Source organism: Phodopus roborovskii, unplaced genomic scaffold (genome assembly GCF_943737965.1).
Source record: "Phodopus roborovskii unplaced genomic scaffold, PHOROB, whole genome shotgun sequence".
Classification (NCBI taxonomy): domain Eukaryota; kingdom Metazoa; phylum Chordata; class Mammalia; order Rodentia; family Cricetidae; genus Phodopus; species Phodopus roborovskii.
Genome location: NW_026125059.1, coordinates 537,040 through 561,169, shown reverse-complemented (window position 1 = coordinate 561,169; position 24,130 = coordinate 537,040). Strand labels below are relative to the sequence as shown.

The following is a 24,130-nucleotide window of genomic DNA, read 5'->3' as shown; positions in this document are numbered from 1 at the left end:
GGACCAGAAGGTAATGGTGCAGCCCATAGCATATGAGCTGTGGGCTTTGGAATACTTGCAAAATAGATCTCAAATTCAATTGTGGCTGTGTGAGAGTTGTATTATTGGCTTTGATGAGTACATGAACCTCATATTAGATGATGTAAGAGATTCATTGTAAAACAAAGTCAAGAAAACTGGGCCAGATCATGCTAAAAGGAAATAATATTACTCTGCTTCAAAGTGTTTCCAACTAGAAATGGTCAAGGACAGGAGACATCGAGAAGGCAGAGCAGTATTTTTGAAGGCGTCTTCTGCCAGGTGTGGTGGTGCACACCTATAGCCACAGCTGCTGAGAAGGCTGAGACAGGAGGACCTCTTGAGTCCTGGAGTTCTGAGCTAAGTGTGCTATACGGATCAGGTGTTTGCATTAAGTTCAGCATCAATATGAGGACCTCCCAAGAACCAGAACCACCAGGTTGTCTAAGGAAGGGTGAACCCACCCAGGTTGAAAATGGAGCATCTCAAACTCCCATCAGTAGTGGGACTGTGCCTGTGAATGACCACTGTCCTCCAGATGGGGCAACACAGCAAGGACACAAACCCAAGAACATACACACACCATCTCTTTCGGACACTCACCTGGACACTTTAATCCCAACATTTGGGAGACAGAGGTAGGAAAGTCTTTGAGGTCAACCTGATCTACAGAGTGAGCTCCAGGACAGCCAGAGCTACACAGAGAAACCCCTGTCTCAAAAAAACAAAAAAAGAAAAACAAAAGTAAATTAATAATAATAATAATTAATAATAAAATAAAGGTGTCTTTTGCTGGGAGCACAGTCTGAAACATTTGTTTATATTGTTTTGGCGACTGTATATTATTGGGTGACAATAAATGCCGTGTTACTGTTTTTGTTTCTTAAAAAAATCTCAGCCAGGCATTGGTGTGTCCACGCCTTTAACCCTGGCACTAGGAAGGCTGAGACAGGTGGGTCTCTGTGAGTTCAAGGCCAGCATGGTCTACAGAGTGGGTGCTAGGACAGGCTCCAAAGCCACACAGAGTACACAGAGAAACCCTGTCTCGGAAAAAAAAAAAAAATCTTGGTCTGGGGAGATGCTGGGATGTTGAGAACCCTGGGAGCTCTCCCAGAGAACTGGGCTTCTATTCACAGCACCCATATGGTGGATCACAGCTGTCTGTAGCTCTAGTTTTGGGGATCTGGCACCTTCAAACACTTATACATACAGGAAAAACACCAATGCACGTACAAATAAATCTTTAAAAAACTAAGATAGAGTGCTGTGTGGTGGTGACACACACCTTCAGTCCCAGCACTCAGGAGACAGAGGCAGGCAGATCTCTGTGAGTTCGAGACCAGCCTGGTTAACAAGAGCTAGTTCCAGGACAGCCTCCAAAGCCACAGAGAATCCCTGTCTCAAAAAGCCAAAATAAATAAGTAAATAAATAAATAAGATAGAAAAGTCAACCAGGTGGTAGTGGTGCATGCCTTTAATCCCAGCACTCAGGAGGCAAAGGTAGGTGGATCTCAGTGAGTTCAAGGTCAGCCTGGTCAACAGAGCAAGTTCAAGGACAGCCAAGGCTGTTACACAGTGAAAGATGTCTTGAAAACTAAATAATAATGATGTAATAATAACAACAATAATAAAATAACTCAGTTAAAAATATCTGACTACACACAAATTTACAAATATATATGGAAAGAGAGGGCACTGAGGACCAGACTAATGCCTTGTGTGTTTGACAAACACACTGAGCTATACCTACCCCAGCTTATCATAAAAAAACATTTGGTTAATTTTTTTAATAAATTATTTTTATTTTATGTGCATTTATGTTTGCTGGCATGTATGTCTATGTGAGAGTGTTGGGTGCCCTAGAGCTGGAGTTAAAGACAGTTGTGAGCTGCCATATGGGTGCTGAGAATTGAACCTAGGTCCTCTGAAAGATCAGCAAGTGTGTACAATGTCTCTTTTCCCAGGGCAGTGGTCTGGGTCAACATCAATCTGTTCTACCATCTTCAGCAAGTTTTATGGGCTTTTACCTACACCTTTTGGGGTTTGTTTTTTGTTTTTTTCTTCTTTCTTTCTGCCCCCTCCCTTCTCTTCCTCCTCCTCTTCTGGAACAGGATCTTACTGTACAGGTCTATGGTTTGTTTTTTGAGACAGAATCTCACTTTTTAACCCAGGCTGTCTTAGAACTCACCCCATAGCCCAAACTGTTCCCCAACTTCCAGACTCCCAAGTGATTATTCACAGATAGTCATCCCTGGTGGGCTGTATACACTTAGGCGCACTTACCTGTCCCTATGCCAAGTCCAATCTGGACCTTGGCCCTTCAAATGGTCTTTCCTTGAAGGGCCCCATGCCAAGAGGCAGACAAAGCCTTGAGCTGAATCTCAGAACAACATAGCACGCATCTCTGCAGGGATTTGAGGACTGTGAGCAACTTTCTATTAGGCCTGGTTGTATAGATGAATGAGGGTTGGAAGCACTCACCTCAAGCCAAGGAGGGAATTTCTTCAGTGGACTGGGCCACACGTGAGTACTGGGTAACTGGTGATGAGGCCCACTGGAATCATGTAGGGTGAGCCAGGTTCTAACTATAGCCAAGATGAGGTTTCTGTAGAATGCCAGTGAGATTTTTGAACAAGAGATATGATCTAATTATGACTCGTCAGAGGAACTTTAGGGAGTAGAACTGATGTGGCCTTGAGTTAGAAGAAGTAAGGAACAAAGAGGAAGCCAGAGGAGATGCTTGTCTTTCCACATGGCAGTGAGTGACAGATGACTGTTCGTTGGACTGGAAGCCAAGGAGGTGCAGATATAGGACCCACAACAGGTGCTACAGGATAGGCCTGAAAGAGAAACCAGGCCTGCAAGGTCAGCAGGAACCAGTTTAGGAGGAGACAGCAGGAATGGCACTGACATTGGCCACTTAACTCCCAGGTATGCAGAGAATTGAGGTCAGATGAAGCCACACAGCAGCAGTTAGGGGACTTATGGTCCTTCTCCCTCTTCCCATCTGGTGTTTTTAGAGGTGAATATTCAGAGTATAGAGCAGAGCGCTGTCTTTGAATGGCTTTGACCCCCACTGAGTTTCCACATTCTGCCCTATGGAATGGAACTGTAGGGCCATGGTCTAGACTGCAGCATGACTCAAGGCATTGCCCCACAGCAGAAGAGTGCCCTTCAGGGTCCCTATCAAAATACAGCAAAATACCTGGGCATAGTGATACACATTTTTTCCCCGAGACAGGGTTTCTTTGTGTAGCCCTGGCTGTCCTAGAACTCACTCTGTAGACCAGGCTGGCCTTAAACTCAAGAGATCCACCTGCCTCTGCCTCCCAAGTGATGGGATTAAAGGAGTGTGCCACCACCTCCAGGCCCTGGTCCTTGCTCACACAAAGGTGATCTCAGCACCTAGGACCACATGCCTTTAATCCCAGCACTGGGGAGGTGGAGACAAGAGTGATATGGCTGGGTGGAGAGAGAAATATAAGGAGGAGGAGGAGACAGGATTTGAGAGGTTTTCGTCTTCTGAGGATTCATGAGGACAAGACTGCCATTCAGCTAGGTAGAGATAAGATCTACTGGTTTGTCTGCTTTGCTTCTCTGATCTTCAGTTTGAAGCTTGAACCCCAATATCTTTAATCCCAGCGTTCAGGAAGCAGAGGCAGAAGCAGGGGGGTCTGTGTGAGTTCAGCCAAATCAGCCTGGTTTACATAGCAAGTTCCAGCCGAAACAGAGCTACAAAGTGAGTTCCTGCTTAAAAAAAAATATTTTTTTTTCATTTGTAACTAGACAGCCTAGTAGTTAAGAATACTTCCTGCTTTTCCAGAGGACCAGAGTTCAGTTCCCAGCTCCCGTATCAGATGGCTCACAACTGCCTGTAACTCCAGCTCCAGGAGATCCCTTACTTAATTCTGGCCTCCTTGGATATCTGAACACACATGGTAGCAAACACATACACACATAAATAAAGATAAATTAGCAACAACAAAAACCCTAGCAAGGTGACCTCCAGTTGTGGCCATGTGGGAGCAAACTACTCTCGTCTTATTTCTCTGCTGCATAGTTCTAGGCTAACGCTTCAAGATCCCTGCAAGTGTCAACACATCTCAGGAGGTCTCAAAGCTCAGAGTCTAGAATCTGTTCCTGGTCAGCACAATCTGAAGGAAGCAGAAAACATCTGAGATAAAGGTGAAAGACCTTTCCTTCCTTCCTCCCATGTTCTTGAGTAGAACACCACCTCCCCGGGCTGGCTCACACGGGCTCACTCCATCCTCCTCACAACCAGTCTTCTGCACTGCAAGGAACATGAATCCTAGCTGGGCACCTGACTCTGAACGTAAGTGGCCGTGGCCTGGTCATTCTCTGTTTACCAGACCAGCTGTATCCTTTACCAATTGCCTCTCCTGTCACCCCCAACCCCTACACTTGGGATACCTCTGTTATCCCCTCAGCCCCAAAGGCCTTTCTTGCTCCTGCCCCTTAGTGACTCAGCTGATCCAGAAAATACCCCAAACTTGGTTCCTGGCCACCAAGATAAAAGTCCTGCCCAGCTTTCCTTGGTATTTTGTTCAGTTCCTTTCCTGTTTCCCTTGGTCCCTGTGACCTGATACTCCACAGCCATCCTGGCCAAAGTTGGAGTCACTGCACATGGTGATAGGTGGTCAGTCTGTACCTGCAAATTTTTCTAATCTTATTAGCATCATTGTCATAGGAGAGTTGAAACCATACAGGGCAGGTGTCTGAGGGATAGGAGAACTAGGGAGATGCTGAGATTTGGAAGGGTGTTTTTAGTTTTAAATAACTGGCAGACATTTCCTTTCTGTTAAGATTTGGGCTCAAAATTGACTTCTGGTTGCTCCTTGGATGACCAAAGGCTGTGGGACCTTTGGAGGAGACTATATTGCAGACCCAGACTTACCTGGTCCTGAGACCTGCATGCTATATGGCAGAGAGCAAGATCTGAGGATTTTCTCCCCTGGGCCCTTGCCATTATCAAGTCCAACCCCGATGAGCTCATGGCCTAGGAAACCCAAAATTGGGTGTTAGAAGGGGCTGGAGCCTTAATAAAGCCTCATGGGAGAGTGAGGTCCTGCCCTTGGTTAAGCAGCACACACAAGCAAGCCACCCCCCTTATTTTCTCTCCCTCTGCTTCGCAGTCTCAAACCCTGATGGCCTAGGGTCAGAATTCTCCTTTCCTGGAGTCTTATGGAGTACTATCCCTCTCCTGGGATGGAACACCAAAACCCAGGCTCCCTGACCTCAGCCCCAGGTGGCAGGCTCCATTTCCTCCTCCCATGGGGATCCTGGTGTCGGGGTGGAGGCTGGAGTCCTTATCAGACCACAGGTTTTCCTGAGGAAGGAAGACTGGGTGTGTATTCCAGGACAGGCGCCTCTCTGGGTGTGCCTAGGCCAGTAAAGAGGGACATATGCTCTGCCATTCCTCCTGGAGTGAAGATAGTGTCTCCTTGGGAAACTCAGGACCACAAAGACAAACCAGTCCACATTCTGGAGGTCAGAAGCCTGGGAGCAGAGGCATACATTCCCTGAAATCTCTGACAATGTCAGCACCCTCAGAGGAGAGTCCACAGCAGCCCCAGCAGATGCTCAGAGGGTCTCTTGTAACCTGTCCAGCTGAAGAGATGTGTCCCATACTCATGCATGGTTGGGTTCACCAAACCACATACATGACATGAACAAAACCACAGAAGAACAGCACCCTCCTCCTATGGGTGCTGGACAAGATGCCTTCAGCTTATGAACATTTATCAAGCTATATCCTTGGAATATGCACACTTTCCTGTAGGCATATGATATGAAAGCTACACACAGGGTGGGGGTGGTGTCTAAATACCCCCCACCTAGATCCTTCCAGAGGGAAGAATACTCCCTGAGGACTACTGCTTGTCCTGCACCCTGACTGGACCAGCCTCTGAGGCTACCCTTTCTCTCTTCAGGGAACTCACAGGACCCTCATAGAGGGAATAAATCCAGGGAGGGAAAGGGTGTCCTGGGAGGAGTTGTGGTTTGGAGCAGGGCCTGGCTGGCCAGGCTGACCACCAATGATGCCTCTGCCTTGCTAGGCAAGGCTCATGAGCAGCCCTCCTCTGCCCCACACTTTAGAGTAGAAGGATTAAACTGTATGGTTGGGGCCAGCAGATGTTGAGCCCACCTCACTAATGTGGGCAACTGTCCAGGGAGAGTTGGCGAGAGACAAGGGAACTGCCTGCCTCACCCACTAGAGGTTGCCTCCTACCTCCTCCCTCAGGGTCTGATCTCAGCAGCCTCTACCCCTTCCGCTTCCAGAGGCCCAGGGGCTATTTTTAACTTGGCTGAGCTGCCAGAGTAGAAGGTGGACCAAGCCCTAGGGGGAGGGCCCAGAAGAAAGGGCCTAGCAGTTGCTGTCCAGCCCCCACCCTCTAGAGGTCCAGGCACCCTCAGGGTACTGGTCATTCTTAACCTTACAGGAGAAATAGTATTCCATTCAGCACCACAGTTACAAAGGAAGGCCATACAGAATCTGAGGTTCAGAAATAGACTGGAGACACACATCAAATGCACACATCTACAGTACAGAAATTCATACTTATTCTCTATCCTCTCTCTCTCTCTCTCTCTCTCTCTCTCTCTCTCTCTCTGTGTGTGTGTGTGTGTGTGTGTGTGTGTGTGTGTTATTGTTGTTGTTGTTGAATTTAAGGACCAGATGCTGAAGTAAAGGAGAGAACTGCTTGGCTCAATGTGTCCTTCTTCACAAGTACCAGCTCAATAAGGATACTCCAGGGTTCACAACACTTTGCTCACCCTGGAAGCACCTTGCGATTCACTCTTCCACAAGAATCAGGCTTCCCAGGAATCTGAGCTGAGCTCCAAGGCACCCTCCAGAATCCTCACCCTCAGTCTTCACAGAAAGAACGGGAAACTCAGGATGGGCAAGAAGGGCAAGAGTATTATCTCTCCATGTTCCCTCCCTTTTCCCTGCTCCGTCCCTCCCTCCTTCCCTCCCAGCCTTTGCTTCATAGCCGCTGTCCCTGACCTAGGAGAGAACTGGAGTCTGATCTTCAGGCCTGGGGGCTGGGATAGGGGCCTCATCCACTTCATCAAGTCCAGAGGGAAGGGGCAACAGGAGAAATGGGGGCTCAGGATGCTGTGACTCCAACTCCCCTCCACCCTCTCGCCCCCTCTCCACTCGGGCGGCTCCTGGGAGGAATAAGGGTGGGGAAATGGGGGTGGACAGGACATCCTCTTGGCAGGACATGGGACAACAGGCCGGAGGTTCCCAGACCCTGTCAGGGCCATAGGGGAAAAGGTCACTGGGGCCTAGCACTTACTAGTAGTGCCTCAACGGCCAGGCCAGGGCCCTAAGAATGAAAGGAGAAAATGTCAAAGGGTTACCCCAGTTACTGAGCTGCCTCTGGGCTCCAGGCACAAATGTGTGGGAGAAACCAGGGCCCAGCTGGCCATGTCTACCTAACTAGATTTACATCTAGTTCTTTCTATTCCAAGCAAGCCCACTGCCCTCGGAAGAAGGCAAGGTAGGCACAATCCAGTGGGGGTTGAAAGCCATGGGGACCTTTCTCCCACACTTGCCCCAGGGGCTGGCTACTGTGATTCGAACCCTAGCCTAGAAGATAATGGTCCTTAGGGGAACTAGAGGACATCAATCAGACAGAAAGTTCGTTTCACTGCCCTGGGCCTGCCAGGAATTGTGAGAGCCCCTATTTCCGCACTAAGACTAGAGAGAACCAGCTTTTCTACCAGGACTCACGAAAGCCCCCATCCCTTCACAGGATCTGTGAGAGTCCCCAACCCATGTCAGAGTCTAGGGAGGTTCCTTTACCCTGTTAGCTTTCTAGCTATTCTTCATGCTTGGTGTAGCACCCACTTGCTGTCTATGAGCACCTCTGCATGTCTGCCTTAACTCTAAATGGCACCTGTGAACATGTTGGCATAGGACTCCTTGCCTGTTCCCCTTACTAAGAGGGTTACCATGAGACCCAGGGTCTCTGCTCCTGGGGTCCATGCACGAGACATGTTCTATGAGTGGGAAGTAAAATATTGGAAGGAAAAGAAACCTTTTGTTGGGGATCTGGTAGGACTGCTCCAAAACTTTGTCTCCACTTCTTACCTTTATGTCTTTCTTCCCTGTTTCATGGTTCCACTTCAATTTTTTTACATCTCTTAAAAATATTGATCCTGGGGAGATGGCTCAATGTTTTGGTTGTGAGCCAGTCGGTAGTGATGCAGAGGCAGGTGGATCCTGTGAGTCTGAGGCCAGCCTGGTCTACAGAGTAAGTTCCAGGACAGCCAAGAATACCCTAACTTGGTTTGCTCTTCCAGAGGACCAGGATTCAATTCTCCACACCTACACATGGCTCGCAACTGTCTGTAACTCCAGTCCCAAAGGATCTAAAACCCTATTCTGGCCTCTGAGAGCCACTGCATGAATATGATACCTAGAGATGCATATAGGCGAAATACTAGCATACATAAAATAATTTTTAAAATATTTTAACAACAACAAAAAAGCCGGGTGGTGGTGGCATACAATCTTTAATCTCAGCCCTTGGGAGACAGAGGGTAATGGATCCCTGAGTTTAAGGCCAGCCTGATCTACAGAGTGAGTTTTTTTGTTTTGTTTTGTTTTGTTTGTTTTTGTTTCTTTCCAGACAGGGTTTCTTAGTGTAGCTTTGAAACCTGTCCTGGAACTTGCTCTGTAGACCAGGCTTGGCCTCAAACTCAGAGATCCTCCTGCCTCTGCCTCCCAAGTGCTGGGATTAAAGGCATACGCCTGCATGTATGTTTGTATAAGGGTGTCAGATCTCCTGGAACTGGAGTTATAGACAGTTGTGAGCTGCCATGTGGGAGCTAGAAATTGAACCCAATCATTTGGAAGAGCAGCCAGTGCTCTTGACTACTGAGTCATCTCTCCAACCTCCCAGAGTGAGTTTCAGGATAGCTAGAGTTACACAAAGAAGCCATGTCTCAGACACACACACACACACAGTGTGTGTATTTGTATACATGTGTATATATATATAGTGTGTATGTATACATATTTTTACTTATTTTATGTGTATATCTATGCACACTACATGTGTACAAGAGTCCATGGCTGTCAGAAAAAGGCATTGGATCCTCTGGACAGTTTTGAGCCACCATGTAGGTGCTTGGAACTGAACCCAGGTACTCTGCAAAAGCAATAAGTGTTCTTAACTACTGAGACATTTCTCTAGCCCCACCTCCAATTTTTACATCTTTTCAAAATATTAATCTCTATTAAAAATCTAATTCTTTACATATGATAGTCACCCGTATTAAATACAGTACAAGTGAATTTTAACAAAGTCATGATCATGGCCCCTGTCATAGAATCCCATGGTTCTAAGATTCATGTAAACAGAATCATGCCTTTTGTATGGTAGTGGTATATATGTGGGAGTGGTCATGGTAGTAGTGGTGGTCGTCGTGGTGTGTGTGTGTGTTGCTTTGTGTATTACTAAGGATTAAATCTAAGATCTATGTCCACTAGGCAAGTGCTCTACCACTGAGCTATACCCTAAACTTTTATTATTTCTTTGAGACAGGGTTTCACCTAGTTGACCAAACTGTCCTTGAATTCACTCCATAGCCAAATCAGACCTTGGACTTTAATGGTTTTGCCTCAGCCTCCTCAGGAGTCGGAATTACAGAGCTGTGACACCAGCCTTGGCTCCATATGTGGTCTTCTATGCATGCCTGTTTCACTTAGCATACAATCTCTGAGATGCTGTACTTCCCATTGTATAGAAGCGTCCAGCTTGTTTATTGGTCACCAGTGGATGGATACTTGGGTTTTCCTAATGTTAAGGCATTATGATTCATGCTATGGAGATCTGAGGACAAGTCTGTGTAAACATGTTTAATATCTTTTTGATAGACTCTGCAACAGAAGCTGGGTGTGTTGCTCAGTGGTAGAATGCTTGCCTAGCATGTTCTAAGTTCTGGCTTCAATACTCAGCACTGTAAAACAACAAAAACAAAAGTAAAAAAAAGAATGGGGTTGTTCTATATCTTGTTTTCTAAGTTTTTTATATACTTGATTTTGATTTACATATCAATTGTAGACCCCTAGAGGTAGAGACCTCACTTCTGTTGCTCATTGTCTTAATCTGGGCGTTTCTGTGATAAAATACTTACCAAAATCGACTTGGGTAGGAAAGAGTTTATTTCACCATATAGTTTATAGTCCATCATGAATGGAAGTCAGGGTAGGAACTCAAGGCAGGAACCTGGGAGGCCATGGAGAAACACTGTATCTGTCTCTTTCTCTCTGTCTCTGTCTCTCTCTTGAGACAGGGTGTCTTGATGTAGCCCTGGTTGTCCTAGAACTTTCTCTGTAGACCTGCCTCTGCCTCCTGAGTTCTGGGACTAAAGACATGTATGCTGCTGCCACCACCAACACCAACACCACTATCAGCACCAACACCACCCCAGCCTCAAACTTGCTGTGTAGACCAGGCTGCCTGGCTTTAAACTCTCTCCTGGCTCTGCCTCCCAAATGTGTGTGTGTGGGGGGGAGATATTCACTGCCATACCCAGTTCACTATGCTTTTTTTGTTTGTTTGTTTTTGTTTTTAGAGACAGGTGTGGCTTTGGAGCCTGTCCTCACAGGCTCCAGGGCTCAAACTCACAGAGAGATCTGTCTCAGAGTGCTGGGATTAAAGGCATGGGCCACCACCGCCTGGCTCACCATGCTTTCTTATACAATCCAAGACCACCTGCCTAAGAAGTAGCATTGCCTGCAGTGGGCTGGCCTCTCCCACATCAACCCTTAATCAAGAAAATGCACTACAGACTTGCCTACAGGCCACTCTGATGAAGGCATTTTCTCAATTATAGGTCCTTTTTCCCAGATGGCCCTGGCTTGTGTCAAGCTGACAAAAAAGAAAAAACAAAACAAAACAAAACAAAAACAAAAACAAAAAAAAAAAAAAAAAAAAAAAAAACCACTAACCAACATACTCACTGATTGGAACAGAGAACTGAACTAAAGCACATCTCTTGCCCAAAAGAATATTCTTGAATAAATGAATGAACGAATGGTCCTATCAATGGAGGTGAAAGCAATGGAAGTGTGAGTGGGAAAGATGAAAATACCTAAGACCGCTTGAAAACACAGATGCTACGATTCACAACAGGAGCAAAGTTAGTTATGAAGTAACAATGAAGATAGTTTTATGGCTTGGGTCATCACAACTTGAGGAACGGTATTAAAGAGTCACAGAATTAGGAAGGTTGGGAACCACTGCCTTAGAACCTGATGTCACCCAAATATGTGCACTCTGAAATAACCATTTCTCCTTCCTCTGTGTCTGTCATATTGACCCTGCCCCAAGACTGTTACATAGCACAGCTGCTTTCTACAGCTACTTTTTAGCTGCTTTCCCATCCAGTTTAGTTTTGTGGTCCATCATTAAGAGTTACTTCCTGAAGATACCAGAAGGATTTGCATTTCAGTCTTCTTCTCTTGTTCATCTGAGAACTCAGGCCAGCACTTAAGCCACTGCTCACGCTGAGACATCAACCTAGGAAGCCTGTGGCACCACAGATCATGACACTTTTCCTAAACACTTAGGATCTTGTATATTTGATTTTATAAAAGATTTTTCTAAGTTAGGCATAGTGGCAAAAACCTTTAATCCCAGTACTTGGGAGGCAGAGGCAAAAGTCGGATCTCTGTGAGTTTGAGGGCAGCCTGGTCCACATAGTGGAGTTCCAGGACAGCCAGAGCTACAGAGTAAGATATTTCTCAAAACTAACAAACAAAACAAAAATGAGTTTTAGAATTATTTTTATTTTACATGTATGGGTGTTTTGTCTCCATGTATATCTATCTGTTCACCACGTGCAGCCTTTGTGCCCAAGGAAAACAGAAAAGGGTACTGGGTTCCTCTGGGACTGGAGTTCCTAGTTGTGAATTGACATGTGGGTGCTGGGAATTGATCCTCTGTCCCCTAGAAGAGTAGTCAGTGATCTTAACCACTGAGCTATGTCTCCAGTCCTACATTGTTTGTTTGTTTGTTTGTTTTTAATAGCTGGGCAGTGGTGGCATATGTCTTTAATTCCAGCACTTGGGAGATAGAAGCAGGCCAGATCTCTGACTTTGAGGCTACCTTCCTTGGTCAACAGAGTGAGTTCCAGAACAACCAGGGCTATACAGAGAAACCCTATTTCAAAACAAAAACAAAAACCAAACAAACAAAAAAACAGGGTAACCTCGAACTTCTAAAGACAACCTTAATTTTTGTATCCTCCTGTCTCTACTTTAACCCAAGTACTAGGGTTAAATGTATACATCATCTTACTCAATTCTATGTGGTGCTAAGTATTGAATCCTGGAATTTGTATATGTTTGAAAAGTACTCTATCCCTTGAAGGTCATCTCTAATCTAGAATCACGTCTCTTGATTGTCTCATGTTGAGACTTTTCATGACTTTTGATCCTCTGTCAGTGTTAACTACAAGCCCTCCGAATTAGAGCTGTGCATTTGTTCCTAAAGCACCAAAAGGGAATGCCCAGGAATTCCATAGGCATCAAAATCAGATGCTCAAATTCTTTGTGCAAAATGTAGGCTTTGTATAGAACTTGAACATATCCTTCTAGGTAGGCAAGTATTCTATCACTGAGATACATCCCCTAACAACAGAATTTAATCTTTAGATGACTCATAGCACAATATAAAATAAATTGTGTGCTCGGTTATGGATGTATTCTTAAATCAGACCACTCTGCACATACAGAGAAGGGAGGTCAATTACCTTTTCAAAATACAACAAAATCTGGTATCTTCAGTGGTGGCTTCCTTTCAAACTTTGCGCCTTGAGTTTGCAAGTCTGCAAGTCTCATGAATCTTCGTACCTCCATCCCAGGTCTCTCCAGCTCACTGACCTTGTTCTCACACTCACAGGAAACCCAGCCTGGGGCTCTCCAGGTTCAGTCCCTGAAGATCATTCCTACAGTCAGTCTCGTTTCTGTTCTCTGTAGTCTCCTTTTGGGTCAAACCTCAATTGCGCCTTTATTTGCAAACATCTGCTGGTATCCAGGCAAAATGGCACAAGCCTGCAACCCTCATTGGGGAAGTAGAGAAAGAAAGATTAGTAGCTCAAGGTCACCTTTGGCTACGTATCAAGTCTGAGTCAACCTGTACTGCATGAGACCTGTCTCAATAATTAAAATATCAGGTGAATAAACTGCTCTGAGGATGGTGAAGGTGCAAGAGAAGAGGGCAGATAACGAGAGCCAGATCACTACTACCAGGAGAAAAGAATGACCACAAAAAAAGAGCTACTTCATTTGCCCCAGTGTGTCCATGGCAGAAACCCAGCCTCACAGAAAAGGAAGTCCACCCTGGCTCTGATGCTTATGTAAGTAAGGGACCCCTGCCGCCCTGCTGGCACTACTCCCCCACCCAGGTCCACAGGCCCTGCCTGGGACTTTCCAAGGGCAGAGCTAATGACCAAGAGGCTTTGCTAGGGCAGTGAGGGCACCCAGGCATTTCCTGAGAAACCTCCCTTCTTTCAATATTCTTCCTCCCTACCTCCCACTCCGGGGGTTTTCCATAAGGCCTGCTTTCAGTTGAGAGAGGGACCCATTATTTGACCCACTGCTGCCCCTACAGGAACCTGCAGAAAAATAAATTGGGGATGGAATTGGGACAGGGATGGCAGGAGTCCTCTTTTTCCTGGTCCTCATACCCAGTTATACCTGGGAAGTGCAAGGGGCCTGGCACAGAGGGTAGCTTCAGAGATGAACTCTAAGCCTGTGGGCAAGGGTTACTTGCCTTAGGGAGGGTGGACTCAGGGTCTAGGTAGGATACCACCTTCTTCCTGCAGCCTTATTCTAGCACTTGAAAGGCTGCTTGAGGCTTTGTGGTCACTCTGGGCTCCTGAGCAACTGGAGGGGATGGGTAGACACTTGCACCCTCAGAGTTGTTTGTTTGTTTTTTAAAGACATGGCTTTTCTGTGTAGCCTTGGTTGTACTGGAACTTGTGCCGTAGAGTAGGCTGACCTCGAACTAACAAAGATCTATCTGCCTCTGCCGCCCAAATGCTCCCAAATTAAAGGTGTGTGCAGCCAGTTGTCTGGTGGTGGTGCATGCCTTTAAGCCCAGCACTTGGGAGGCAGAGGCAGGTGGATCTCTGTGAGTTCAAGGCCAGCCTGGTTTATAGAGCTAGTTCCAGGACAGCTAGGACTGTTACACAGAGAAACCCCTATCTCCAAAAAAAAAAAAAAAAAAAAAAAAAAGTATGTGTGGCCACCACTATACTCAGCTCAGAGCAGCTTCTAAGTGGGTGAGGATAGACAGCCTTGTGGTTTGTGCTTATCCCCAGAGCTAGGGTGGTAGACATCATAGCTTCTCTGCTCCTTCACCTTCTCTGCCTCACTGCCTTCCCTGAATGGGCTCAGGGCAAAGCCCTAGACACTTTCCTTACCCACAGATCCTGTCTTGGATCAAGTGCCTCCTGGGATATGTGATGTGTATAGATGTGGGTGGCCTGGCCCTGAAGTCCCAGGTACAGAAGTCATAGGAATTAAGGTGTGGGTACCTTCCAGGCCAATCTCTTTTTCTCTTCTTTGTCCCTTCTGTTCTGTTCCTCCTCTATTCTCCTACCCATGGTGGGTAGGTCCCAGAGGACAGAGGAAGAAAGGGAGCCGAAGAAGGGCCAGTTTGTTTGGGTTTGCCCTGGGATCCTGTCCCTACCATACAGGCTGTGGTGGGTTTGACCCCACTACAACTCCCTTACCTGGGTGGGTGGAGTGGAGTGAGTTCAGCCCTGGAGCAGCTGTCCTATACTGGGGCCAATGCTGAGAACAGAGAGTGTCTGGGGGATGGGGCAAGTCCCAGAGTCCCTTGGGATCAGCTCTGGGACAGTTGCCATTTTTAATCTGTGCAAGTGACTTAGAAGGAGCCGCGAGGGCCATAACCTAGATCAGCACAAAGTAAGCTGGGTAGGTGAGCCCCTCCCCCAGCCATGTGCCAGAGGGCGACAAGGGCCCTGGTCACATTAGTCTTCTGTAGGACACAGATGTGGGTCTGTTGTGGCTCTGCATATCCAAGGCCTGTCCACATATTGAGAGACGCTTGGCTCTGGGCTGGCTCTCTCCCCCAACCCCCATACACCAGGACTTGCATGGTTATAAGGCCATACACTCTCTAGACCGTGGTCCCCCTTGAACTCATGGCCATGGATGCTTAGGCCTCAGTGGAAGCCAGTTTTCAGTCTACCATCCAGGGAGGTTGGAGTTGCAGGCCCAAGGGAGGAAGGCACAGGGCAGGCAACTTAGCCAGACAGCACTTTGCTTCTGCCAATACTACCTGGGTACAGAGTAGATTTGGCTCTAGACCAGACTTCATTCTTAAGAAATCACCCTGAAGCACAGCTTTTATACTTTCCAGTGACTTCCTTGGGTAAGGAGTGACCATCCAGTGGGCTGACTCCAATCTCCCTTTTAAGCCCCAGTCCCACTTCCTACTGCTGGGGCCACCTGGCTGTGAGAAGCTTAGTAGGAGGAGAGTGACAGCCTGCTAAGCAGTGTTCTTAGGTCATGCCTTAGTTCTCCATGATCTTAAAATGGACTACCCGTTCGGTAGCAATTTATAGGGTGCCACTACCCTTCAGTTTTCCTATAGTTCCTTTCAAAAAGCCAGGAAAAAATGTGGATAACATTTTCACTGTGGGGATCTTGGTACCCACTCATGGAGTTTAGCCTCCTTGCAAGTCTCTTTTCTGGGACACTTTTGACTGGATTCTTTTCCAGCTCCTGGTTTTCAGGTCCCAACTGGCCAAATAACTCTGAGTCAGTGACCCAGTCTGGCAAGATGGTTCAGCTGGTAAAGATGCTTGCTAACAATCCTGATGACCTGAGTTCAATCCCTGGGACCCATGATGTAAACAAGAGAACTGACTCCCACAAATTGTCTTTTAACCTACACACACATGCGCAAAAACATGTGCATGCCCATGCGCACGCACACACACACATTAATGAAAATTAAAACAAACAAAAAATAGTACCAAGAAAAAAGTCTGTGACCCACCTTTCCATCCACCCTTAACCCAGCTTTTATAGCCTCTCTTTTTCCAAGACCCAGGGCTGATGGTCTTAAGTCCAGACCATAGTTTCTATCTGATCACCACGAGTATATCACAGGGGTAGGATTCCCAATGGGCTTCTGACTGACAGGGCAGAGTGGCTTCTGCTGCTGTTCTTGTCAGTAGTCAAGACAGTGTTCATGAAGTCTACACACACAGGATAAATACACAGTAAAAGTCCAGAGCTGCCCTAGGTGGTATAGAGCTTTCAAATATAAGTTCTCTTACAGGGTGGGAAAGACTGGTTGAGAAGGAATTTTACAAAATATTTTGAACAAATCACATAGCATTAAGAACATAGCCTTTCATAAAACAACATTCTCTTAGGAATCTAGTATGTAGAAAAAGTATCTAGAAGAAAGGGTCCTTGGAAAACACTGCACCTGTATACACTGCAGCCATATTGCAGAGGGGAAAGTTCTAGAAGACTCTTGGGGATACCAGAATACCCAGGATAATTTTACAACAGCAGCAGTGAAGCTCATAATACATTGTCATTCTACAGTGCACACTAAACTTATTTCTGTAACTAGAAATAACAAAATAAGAGGCTGTAGGTATGGTTCAGTTTTCTGCTTGCTTACTGTGCAGAAAAATCTGGGTTTGCTCCCCAATCCATAAATAGAATATGGTGGTACACATCTATAATCTATAATCCCAGCACTTGGTTTCTTCAGCTACTTAGCAAGATCTGGACCAGTCTGGGATACATGAAATTCTATCAAAAGAGAAAGGGGTTGGGGCAGTGTTTGTATGTATACATGTTTGTAGGCAAAAGAGAGAACCATGTGAAAGGATTGGTTCACGACTTCAAGGAGAGAAGTGGAGAGAACATCCCTGTCTCACTGGCTGAATTAGAATGTTACATTTTGGTTAACGATATTAAAACTCACTTTATGCAAAACCCTGGATATTTCCATAGTAGAATAGCCAAAGCCCCTGTTTGAGATTCCCAAGCCCCCTCTCCATACAATGACCCTTCAAATTGCATCTGGAAACCCAGAGATCAACTCAGGCTTGAGATCAACCTTGGCTTGAGCCCCATGGAGAGACTGTTCACTCTCATAGTCTGTAGAAAGAAAGATGTAGTGAACCCAGGGAACTCTGACTACATCTGATTCCACCCTGAGATCTGTGGAAAGCAGCATGGCCATCCTCCTTACCCACTGTCAAGGCTCTGACACTGGCCCATTCCCACTGGTCCACTCCCCCAGGGCAGGCATAGGGGGCGCCAGCAACAGGACTGGGCAAGGATTAGCATGTTTTCCATTCATGTCCTGGTGGGGTTTAAGCTTTCATTTCTTCCTCTTCATGTATCAGATATGTTGCCCAAAGGGTGTGTCCAGTGTGGTTACAGGCATTCACTGTGACTGAAGGTTCAGAAAGGATAATTTGAGGCTTTATCACCCCAGGATGGGTGTTAGAGCCCTCTGGGGAGGGACAGCTCACCAGGTCCTTCATCCTAGGCCAGACAATGGAGCAGCTCTTCAAAGAGCCAGGAAGGAGAGGGCTCCCCACCCACCCCACTGTCCTTCAGGGCGCTGGATAATTAATTCTCTGTGACTCCAGATGTTCAGCAGCTGTCTTGACCATTTCCGCCCCTTCTCTTGACCCCTTATCCGCCAGGAAGAGTCCCCTCCTGTCCTTGGGCTCCAAACCACCCCCACCTTCCCTGCACCCCATTTCCTGAGCAGAGGCGTTTGTACAAACTCAGCTTCTTTTCCTGAGGGCAGCTTCAGATTTCCCAAAGCCAGGGTGCTGCCATGGTCAGCTAGTGATGAGCTAAATACCTCTTCCAAAGGGCTCTGATCCTGGCTCCAGCCCTTCTGGCCTCTGGGACTGGTTTTCTCTCTTTCCTTTCCTTCTCCAAGGGTTAGCTTTTCAGACTTAACAGCATAAATCAAGAGCCTCTAGGGAGGTGAACAGAACTGTCCAGAGAGGAAGCACTGCCTCAGTGGGGGAAGGGGGGCATCCTGGACTCGCCGGCCCCAGTGGGGGTAGGGGGTGGGGGTATGGTGCATACTCAGATGTCTCCTTGGAAGGAATGGGTGGCAAGGATTCTTTCACAAACTGATAAGCGGGGACACAGAGCCCCACCCCCATCCCCCACCCTGCTATACTGCTGTAGGATCCTGCTTGCTGTTGCTGCAGTTGGTCCAGTCTGGGTGGTGGGGGGCTCCAGTAGAGGAGAGTTTCACTCTTGTCACATGCTTTCCTGTCTGAACTGAGTTGTCGGTTCTGGGGCAGTTGGGCTCCTGTGGACTGGTAGGGTCAAGGACCAGGCCAGACACACACTAAGGCCTGGAACCCCTTGGGACTAGTGGCTCCAATCCACTGACCTCTGCCTCCCAAAATCTGATCTCTGACTCTCCCTGTCCTTTCCTTCCCCAAAGCTAAGGGTACTTGGACTGGGCCGAAGAATACCCCCTTTCCAAAAGTCTCAAAAACAGATCAAGCTGGGAGATTGCCTCCAGAAATAAACAAAAGGCAGTGTTTCCATGTACCATGAAGACAGCCTTTCAGGACATTGCCAGTGCCACTGAGGCTACTCCATCTGGAGACTCTACAAACTCTGAAATAATCTTCTCCACCAGTTAGTTGCTTGTGCCTGGGCTGAAGAGGCAGGGACATTCACTCACTCTTCTGCTATGGAAGTCACTACTTTATCTCACACAAAATAAATCTGATGCCTTGGTCGTCAAGGCAGGTAATAACAGTTCATGAGACATCTCTAGAGAGTGAATGCCCCACCCTCCCTAAAGTTTCCACCTTAGTCCCTAACCTTCTTTCTTTCCCTAAGGGCCAGAGGTGGACATTTCAGGAGTGTAAGGACCACAAATATCTTCAGGATACTGTCAATCCCTTGACCAAAAGTGAGGTACCCAGTGGTCTCTTTCCAGGACTGTTGTATCCCAGTGCCTAAGGAAAGAGATTGAAGAACCTTAGTAAGACACACTCTAGTCCTCAGACATTAACCAGTGAGCAGAGAAGTCCAACTGGAACAAAACCTGGACAGTCAGGAGAATCTGGGCCTTGGCGCTGGATGCATATGCATCTGGGGCAGAATTGCCAGATTTAGAAAAACAAACCTGAAAATAGGACATGGCATTAAAATGAACTTCAGAACCTTTTGATTGTGGCACTCGCCTCTAATCCCAGCACTCAGAGGCAGGTGAATTTCTGAGTTCGAGGCCAGTCTGGTCTATAGAGTGAGTTCTAGGACAGCCAAGGCTACACAGAGAAACTTGGTCTTGAAAAACAAAACAACAAAACAAAAAAAGAACTTCAAAGCTGAGAGTTGGTAATGCACACCTTTGATCTCAGCACTCAGGAGGCAGAGTCAGGCAGGCAGATCTCTGTGAGTTCGAGGCCAGCCTGGTCTACAGAGCTAGTTCCAGGACAGGCTCCAGAAACCCTATCTCCAAAAACTAAAAAGAAAAAGAACTTCAGATAATTTTAAAATACAGGTATCTTTTGCCATGCTTTTGCATGCTGATAGATGCACCATAAGTTATAAATATTCTTTTTCTTTTTCTGGTTTTTTTTTTTTGTTTGTTTGTTTTTTGGTATTTTTGAGGGGAGTGGTGGCAAGAGTCTCTCTGTGTAATTTCAGCAATACTGTTTTAGTCTCCTCAGTCCTGGGATACAGATGAGCACCACTGTGTGAATGAGAGGCCAGGTCTAAGATTGCCAAGAACGAAATAGTGAGACCTTGCTGTTTGTTTGTTTGTTTGTTTTAAGTATTTAATGGCAGCTAGGGAGATGTCTCAGCATATGAGAGCATGTTCTGTTCTTGGAAAGCCTTCAGACCTGGTTCCCAGAATCCACATGTTAGCTGATAACCATCTGTAACTCCAGTTCTAGGGGATCCAGTGCCCTCTTATGACCTGTGTAGTTATCAGGCGTGAATATGGCATTCATACACACACACCGGCAAAGCACTCATATAAAAATAACAATCTTCTTTTGAGGCCTTGGCTGTTCTGGAACTCACTCTGTAGACTAAAGTAGCCTTGAACTCAGAGATCCACCTGCCTCTGCCTCCCTAGTGCTGGAATTAAAGGCATATGCCACCACACCCAGCTTATAAAACAAAATGTTTTATTTAAAAAAATGTATTTGAGGACTGACATGAAGGCTCATAAGGTATAGGTGCTTGCTTCCAGGTTTCAATTCCTGGGACCTATATTGTACAAGGGCACCTTCCTTAAGTTGTCTTCTGGCCTCCATGTGGATGGAACAGCATGTGCATACCCAAACACATATACACATAAACTACATACCTTTAATAAAAATGTGTTTAATACATCTAACATATTGAGCACCACATTGTGGCCCAGCCCATTTTAAGTATACTCAGAACACTTTCTTACATGAGCCAATAGCTGGGCAAAATCATTGAACAGAAAGTCATATTTATTTTTATTTTTTTGTGTTTTGAGACAGGGTATGTTTGTGTAGCTTTAGAACCTGTCCTGGAACTGGCTCTGTAGCCCAGACTGGCCTCAAACTCACAGAGATTGGCCTGCCTCTTCCTCCCGAGTGCTGGGATTAAAGGCTTGTGCCACCATCACCTGCCTTCAGAAAGTCTATTTTTACAACAAAGTGTTGACAGCCTCATGTATTTTAACAAATACCGTACTGAAAGTGAAAACAGGAGGTTTGTAAAGCTATGTTCCTGTACCACTGTAAAGTCATGGGGACCACAACTAGAACCCCAGCACTCATACCTGAGACAGGAGGATTGTGAGCTTGAAGCTAATTTGAATCACACAGCGAGGCCCTATTTCAGATATACACACAAACATACAGACACACCCACACCACAGAGAGACACACACACACAGCTTGGTTGTTTAAGTTCAACTTCAAATGGATATTAGACATTTTATGTGTGTTTGGGATAGGGGAGGGAAAAGCTTCTCAAAATAATAAATTCTGTTGATAGTCCTACTCCTCTGTTCCCTCATCTGAGTCCAAAAGCTATGGAGTAGCCTGGGACTCTTAATACCTAAATTGGAAAGTAGAACAGGAGACCAGAAAGTGGTTGCTTGGGCCTGAAAAAACCACTGTCCTTAAAAGCCTGAGGCCTTTCAGGTAGTCCCAGACCTTGGCTTAGGAGTTCTGGCTGAGTTTCCTTGCTTTTTGCATTTGTTTCAGGTCTGGAATATGCTGCTCCCCAGCTCTGTGTGACCCTCAGGTGGGCTGGCCATCTTCAGTGCAAGAGAAAAAGGGGAACTCACTCACAAGAACTCTGTAGAAAAGAGGAAGATAGTTTGTGGGTTGGTTCAAGTGGGAGAGAGATGCTCAGCCAGGGCTGAAAAGGAGGAACCACAGAACCACAGCTAGGCAGGACCCACCTGGAGGTGATGGCTGCTGTTGGTCCAGTGAAAAGAGGATTCTGAAAAGATGTTTGTGCCTCTGTGTGTGTGTGTGTGTGTGTGTGTGTGTGTGTGTGTGTGTGTTTCAGGAAGATGTTCCTAGCCCACCTTCATCCACCTTCCAGGGAAGGTAAGTGTGGAGCTGTAGGAGTAAAGCTATGAGCAAACATACCTAACCCCAACAGCAGCTCTGTTCTAACCTAGATTTTTGCTGGGAAATGTAAACCATTAAACCCCAACGTCCAAGGAGGGGCTAAGAGTGTATTACCCACAACAAGTTTGGCCCAAGTGTGGGAAATCCCTTTTGCTTATTTTTCTCTTCCCCCCAAAAGGAGTAAGTCAAAGCTATTCTTTTCTGGCCTCTTTGATTGCCTATCTTCAGTGGAGAAGGCAGAAGAAGCTCAAGGTGCTCGAAACATGGTCAGAAGCTGCTGTGTGGTCCCAAGGTACTGTCCCAGAGTGTGGGACAGAATTTGAGATATACCAAGCCTTAGAACCCTTTGAGGTGGGCGGCACTCAGGAGGTGGAGACAGGTGGATCTCTGTGAATTTGAGACCAGCCTGCTCTAAAGAGCGAATTCCAGGACAGGCTCCAAAGCAGAGAAATCCTTGTGTCACTTCTCCCAGCAACAATGACTCACAAAACTGAGAGTGACACAGCTTTCCCTTGGGCCCTGAAAGGCACAGGTCACAAAGGCCATTGGGGCTAACCAAGAGGAGTAATGCCATCAGAGTCGGTGCGTGGCCTCTAACCCCGCAGCCGCCCGCTGGGCCGGGCCTGCGTCTCCTGCTGCCATTCCATTACCAGGACTGGGCCTTCTGGCCTTGGGGCTAGCGGGGAACAGCACAGAGATTCACTGCCCATGTGTGTCATCTGCTTTGTGAAGGCACTAGTGCATGTGTTCAAGATCTACTTGACAGCAAACTACACTTACAACTTCCGCAGCTGGCCGGTGGACTTCCGCTGGGATGACGTGCATACCACAGTCTCTGGTAGCAGCAGTCACCGTGCCTTGACGTGCGCTGCAGCTGCAGCCGGTGTATGGCTGCTACATGATGCAGCGCTGGGCGGGGACTCACTCACGAGGCCTCCACGTGGGACTCGGAGCCAAGCACAGTGCCTCCTCCAGCAGATCCGTGAGCTGCCCAGCCAACTCGCCAGCTATGCACTGGCCCATTCACTGGGCCGCTGGCTTGTATATCCTGGCTCTATGTTCTTGATGACGCGTGCCCTACTGCCTCTATTGCAGCAGGGCCAAGAGCGCCTAGTGGAGCGCTACCGTGGGCGGCGTGCCAAGCTGGTGGCTTGCGATGGCAATGAAATTGACACCATGTTCATGGATCGTCGCCAGCAACCCGGCAGCCATGGCCGTGGCCTGTGCCTGGTCATATGCTGTGAAGGCAATGCTGGCTTCTACGAGATGGGCTGCCTGTCTGCACCTCTGGAGGCTGGATACTCAGTGCTAGGCTGGAACCACCCTGGTTTTGGGGGCAGCACAGGCGCACCTTTCCCTCAACATGATGCAAATGCAATGGATGTGGTGGTCAAGTATGCACTACACCGCTTGCACTTCCCACCAGCACAAGTCGTGGTTTATGGCTGGTCTATTGGAGGCTTCACAGCCACCTGGGCCACTATGACTTACCCAGAACTGGGTGCACTGGTGCTGGATGCCACCTTTGATGATCTTGTGCCACTAGCGCTGAAGGTCATGCCCCACAGTTGGAAGGGGCTGGTGGTACGCACTGTACGGGAGCACTTCAATCTCAATGTTGCTGAGCAGCTGTGCTGCTACCCAGGCCCAGTACTGTTGCTCAGACGCATACAAGATGATGTTGTCAGCACCTCGAGCCATGTAGCTAGTCTGCCATCCTGTCAAGTGGAGGGTGATGTAGAAGGTAACCGTGGCAATGAGCTGCTGTTGCGCCTGCTGCAGCACCGATACCCATCTGTGATGGCTCGCGAGGGCCGCACGGTGGTAACCCGCTGGCTACGCACCAGCAACTTGGATCAAGAAGCTGCATTCTATGCACGCTACCGCGTGGATGATGAGTGGTGCTTGGCAACGCTGCGTTCTTATCGCGATCGCTGCCAGAAGGAGATGGATGATGCCAAGGCCTGGGGACCACACGGACCTACTTTCCCCTGGCTTGTGGGCCAAGGCCTCAGCCCCCGGCGGCGCCGGCAGCTTGCACTGTTCCTGGCACGCAAGCACCTCAAGAACTTGGAGGCAACACACTGCAGCCCATTGGAGCCTGAGGACTTCCAATTGCCCTGGAGACTGTAGCTACTGTTTATGTGACTCACGAATTTGGGCAGTTGTACTCCTTTCAGCTCTCCCCTCCCCCACTCAACTGTTCCTCTCTTATATCTACAGAAAAGCTGGCTGTACTGGGATCTTGGTGTCTGGGGGAGTGGGCAAGTACATCTTAGAGTGTACTTGCCTTCACCTGCTTTCTGTTCTTTCCTGCCTCTGTCCTTGCTCTTCCTCCTATCCCACACATCAGAATGCCTGTGCCTAATTCTTGAAGGGAATGTAAAAGTGAAACCTGACCCAATTTATGGTAAGGTGATGTCTGATCAGGGGAGGCTGTAGGGCTACA

At 47.2% G+C, this 24,130-nt stretch overlaps 1 protein-coding gene across 1 annotated transcript; it reads left to right on the top strand.

Moving 5' to 3' along the window:
- Positions 1-22,346: 22,346 nt before the first annotated feature.
- Positions 22,347-23,863, top strand: Abhd16b (abhydrolase domain containing 16B). Its single transcript, XM_051184378.1, has one exon. It carries the CDS (start codon positions 22,390-22,392, stop codon positions 23,812-23,814), a length of 1,425 nt encoding a protein of 474 aa, XP_051040335.1. The 5' UTR covers positions 22,347-22,389; the 3' UTR covers positions 23,815-23,863.
- Positions 23,864-24,130: the final 267 nt, after the last annotated feature.